Genomic DNA, 5,000 nt, shown 5'->3' on the forward strand with positions numbered 1-5,000 from the left:
TACGCACTGGGGTCGATGTAATCGACTTAATCCGTTTGTCTGTCCTTGTTTAGCCCCTCTATGTTTAGCCCTTGTGGGCAATAAAGAAATAAAATATCGAATGGTTCTCACTACAAAATTCATATTAATAAAAATCTGTAAATTGAATTATTTCCTTTGTAGTCAGAGAAATAAAGAAAATATATTTAAGAAATTTTGTTGTGTCTGGGGAGGGTCATTCTCTTTTAGTACCTTATAATTTAACACAGTCACCGGTAAAATTTCCACTCATTTACTTATTTATTTTTCTAAAATTTTCGTTGCGTCTTGCAAACTTTTCAAAAGTTGTTGACTCTGTCCGTTATTCACACTGCGTTCTTTTCTTTTGTTTGTGTGCATGTGTGTGGGTAAGTGTGTGCGCGCATGCACATGTATGTATGTATGTATGTATGTATGTATGTATGTATGTATGTATGTATGTATGTATGTATTATGAATGTATGTATGTATGTATGTATGCATGCATGCATGTGTGTGTATGCATGTATGTATGTGTGTATATATGTTTGTGTGTATGTATTCTGTATACTCATGTGTTTGTGTGTTCGAATTTATGTGTTTTTATGTGTGTGTGTTTATATGTGTATGTGTTTGTAATTATGTGTATGTGTGTACCTCTGTCTCCTTGTGTGTGCATGTCTGACTCTGTGTGTGTGTACGGGCTTTTGTGACTATGTACTGTGTCTGTATGTATTCGCACAAACACGGAAACACAAACACATGAATATGCATAACAGACAAACACATACATACATACACACATGCATGCTTACATACATACATAAATACATACACACACACACATACATACATACATACATACATACATACACACACTTACATGCATACATGTGCATGCGCAAACACACTGACCCACACACATGCGCACAAACAAACTAAAAGAACGCAGCTTGAATAACGGACAGAGTCAACAACTATTGAAAATGTTGCAAGACGCAACGAAAATTTAAGAAAAATAAATAACTGGAAACTTTACTGATGAGTGTGTTAAATAATAAGGCACTAAAAGAGAATGACTCTCCCCAGACACAACAAAATATACTTCAACACACGAACTCACATGAAGCATCTTGCAGATCTTTTCGGTTTGAACGGCAGTTTTTTCTAACGGTGTCATATGAAATTGTCACCCATAATTATGACCCTAGTATCGATCTGTTGCATTTCAATCTGTTTTAGGGTTAGGGTTAGGGTTAGAGGTGGGGGGAAGGGTATCTTTTTTTCTTCACAAATGTAAATAAACCTAATCTGTTTCTTAAACGAGGGAATATTCATACGGCACGGAATGTTTTTTTTTACCTCAATAAACGTCAGTGATTGGTTGAAATTGCAGAAATTGAAGAAAAACAACAACAAATATCTTACAAACTATAGAATTTTCTCAATAAAGCCAAGAGAAAAAGATGTTTTATAAACACATTCTACCAGTATACGAAGTTTAAAATTTTTTAGCTACCTAGAAATTATGTCAAAAACTGCCGTTCAAACCGAAAAGATCCCATCTTGCAAACCAAATCCAAAAACGAAATATTTAAGAAATGAAAACCGTAAAATATATGAAACGAAAATATAAACGGCTATCGGAAACCTCACCTTCTACTGTACCGCATTTTTCTCCCTAGCAATATATGTTTTATGTCCCTGACTGGACCGAGGGAATTTAATATTTGCTGCTTTGTCGCTTGCACCTTTTGCTGGGTTTCTATTCCTGTGCATTTATAAATTACAGTTTGGGGTTCCTTTCCTAACAGATAGATATTTTGGTCAGTCCTTGTAAGGAACATTTACCATTTTTTTAAAAATCTTACATGGGTAAAAATATTTATTCCTCCTCTCGTAAATCGTTCGGAAAGCCGTATTTATTAATTATGGTATCTTGATTTATAATCTGTGTGTTAATATTAGTGGTGGTGTACTTTCAAGTGTGTTGACAGCAACAATTTAATTTTCTTCTTTTTCTGTCTCTCATTCTCCTCGTTATTGTTTTCATTTTCATTACTATTATTGTTGTTGTTTTCCTCTTGTTTGTTTTCATCTTGTTACTGTTGTGGTTCTTATTTCGATTGGTATTGGTGGGGCGGGGGAAGGTGCTGCTACTTTGTTTTAACATAGGGAATGCAACTATTCCTGTCTGTAATTGTACTTCACTGGCCTTTTTACCGAGTACTTCGATGCCACGGTTTTATTAATTATTTTTTTTTTAAGAAATGAACCAACTCCACAGAAATAATTCACAAATTCAACACCAAGGGGCAAAGATACAAAGCAGCTGAGCAGCTTCTCAGAATCTTTGAAACTCTATGCAACACAGAAAAAATCTTTGAAACTTGGTTTTTCGAAGGCACTTAAAATAAACTTATGAGCGATCGAACGACATGTTGCTGACACAACAACAACAACAACAACAACTACTACTACTACTACACTACTACTACTACTACTACTACTACTACTATTATTATTATTATTATATTATTATTATCATCATCATCAGCAAAGTGGTGAGCTGGCAAACTCGTTAGCACGCCGGACAAAACGATTAACGGCATTTCGTCCGTTTTACGTTCTGAGTTAAAATTCCGCCGCGGTCGGAATTTGCCTTTCATCCTTTCGGGGTCGCTGAAATAAGTACCATTTACGCACTGGGGTTGATGTAATCGACTTGCCCTTCCACCAAAATTTCAAGCTTTTTACCTATAATAGAAAGGATTACTATTACTACTGTTGTTTTACTTCTTCTTCTTCTTCTTCTTCTTCTTCTTCTTCTTCTCATTATTATTATTATTATTATTATTATTATTATTATTATATTATTATTATCATTATTATTATTATTAACCAGTAGAATACTAAATTCCTTAGAGTTGTCCTGTTTTTGAATCACTTCAGAAGCCATACTCTTTCATAGTAGCATGAATATTACATGATCTTATTTCGTCTCCTATTACAAACCCAAAGTAATTTGTCAATGTAAGAATTTTATTGTCGGATAAAGTTTTACTGACCTCTTGGCTAAAATTGGCAATTTCTTCAACTTTATAATACCCTGAAGCATTAGAACAGTGGAACAATCGTGGTGGCATTTCTATCCCATTTACCTGTAAATAAAGAAAGAAAGAAATAAGGCTGTAGAATTACAAAGAAAACTATATTGTTACCAATTCTATCATAAGTGAAACTGGATTGAATGAAATTGTATGGAAGCCCGTTGAAATGATCACACCTGTAATTTAAGGGATTACCTTGTTATGTACTATGCCACTGATTGTTATGTTATTTACTTTCTGTTATCTATTCTATGTCTTCTATCACATAAAGAAAATGGAAGCTGCGGTTAAACGTTGTCATAAGTTACCTCCCTGGCTCCAGCAGACAAAATGGAACAAGTGTTGCTCCGGGGGATGGCGAGGAAGATGTGCTGGAACAGCCACTCTGACGCATGAGGTTCGCACTCGTGGAAAACAATCTCCACCCCGATTGCGGTGAGCAGGGATAAGGTCCAGGGGCCAAGAAAGCCGAAGGTCTGCACTGCCACAGGCTCGACCATAATAGACTTGTTGGAGACCGACCGATACTTATAGCTGAGAATTACGTTAAAGGAACGCGTTTCTACAGAATTTTTAGCCACTTACATGCTAAATCAATAAGTAGATAATTGATTGTACAGTTCAATTTTCGAAACCGACGGAAATTAATTTTATTTTTATTTTCATCATACCGTGGGGTAAAGAGGCGAGGTAGTTGTAACTCCTAATGAGGCTTATTTTTTGCCAATCACACTGTTTACATAAGAGTTATATAATTTTAAAAACGGTAGATAGTAGGATTGAAAAATTGTTACTTCGTCACCTTAAGCTTTGTATGCATACTGTCCCACCTGCCGTACAACCCGTAATCAAAACCTTTCTTTCTTTTATGATTTAGTAAGAAGAGATTCTCTAAGTCTCAGAGACTAATTTCAGAGTAGGGAGGCAGCTATTGCAGTTATTGATACCAAATTACCCTTTGGCTAGAGATATAGTCTAAATGTCAGCAGAACACAATGTATATAGGATATAGGCTCGCTCCCATAACCAATATAAATTGTGATTTAATCCATTATGTCTATGAATAAATTCATAGAAAACCACAGCATCATGTCTCTCGGCGTAAAATATTATTCATAGTTAGCTATTATAATTTAATGATGTTTCAATAGTGTATACCTTGTTCTTATTCAGACCGTTTGTTATTCGCAATATTAGTGAATGAATTATGTACTGTTTCCTATATATCAGAGAGGCCACCTTTCGTCTATGTATCTGACTAGCGAGTGATCATCATTGGTAAGGCGCAAGAAGACAAAAATATAACTGTTGTTCTCATGAATCATTACAAGGATTTTCGTTTTGATCTGATAGATATACAGTTAAAACAGCATATATATATATATATATTATATATATATATATATATTATATATATATATATATATATATATATATATATATATATATATATTACGGAAATGTACTTGCATAGCGAGTGACTTGATCTGAGATCGTGTGCTGGAACGAAAACAATTGCAGCGTGGAAGGTGTTTATAAGCCATTTAAGAAACACACAAAAACCGTTAGACAAATTAAATTTAAATGTTGAAGTGAATCTAACGGTTTTTGTGTGTTTCTTAAATAGCTTATAAACACCTTCCACTCTGCAATTGTTATATATATAATGTTACACAGATAGTCATCGTATGTACCTATGTGTATGGATGGATGGATGGATGGATGGATGGATGGATGGATGGATGTGTGGGCATATATGTCTATACGAGGGGGTGCTGATTTGTTCCTGGCTTTAAGGAAAACGCGGGAGGCTTGGTTGGCAGTCCTACCTTCCGAGTTCTTTCACAAGGCTTAGAAAAACTGAAGGACCGCTGCAATAGGCGCGTGAAGCTG

The 5,000-nt window shown here is 35.0% G+C and overlaps 1 protein-coding gene across 2 annotated transcripts in view; it reads right to left on the bottom strand.

Moving 5' to 3' along the window:
• The window catches only part of LOC115211877 (advillin), a 98,559-nt gene that overhangs the window by 12,645 nt on the left and 80,914 nt on the right, over nucleotides 1-5,000 (bottom strand). For both annotated transcript variants that reach the window (XM_029780616.2, XM_036503424.1), the window contains one exon: nucleotides 3,066-3,158. In XM_029780616.2, coding sequence (XP_029636476.1) covers nucleotides 3,066-3,158 — 93 coding nt within the window. The remainder of the gene's footprint in view (nucleotides 1-3,065; nucleotides 3,159-5,000) is intronic.

This window comes from Octopus sinensis, linkage group LG5 (genome assembly GCF_006345805.1).
Source record: "Octopus sinensis linkage group LG5, ASM634580v1, whole genome shotgun sequence".
Lineage (NCBI taxonomy): Eukaryota > Metazoa > Mollusca > Cephalopoda > Octopoda > Octopodidae > Octopus > Octopus sinensis.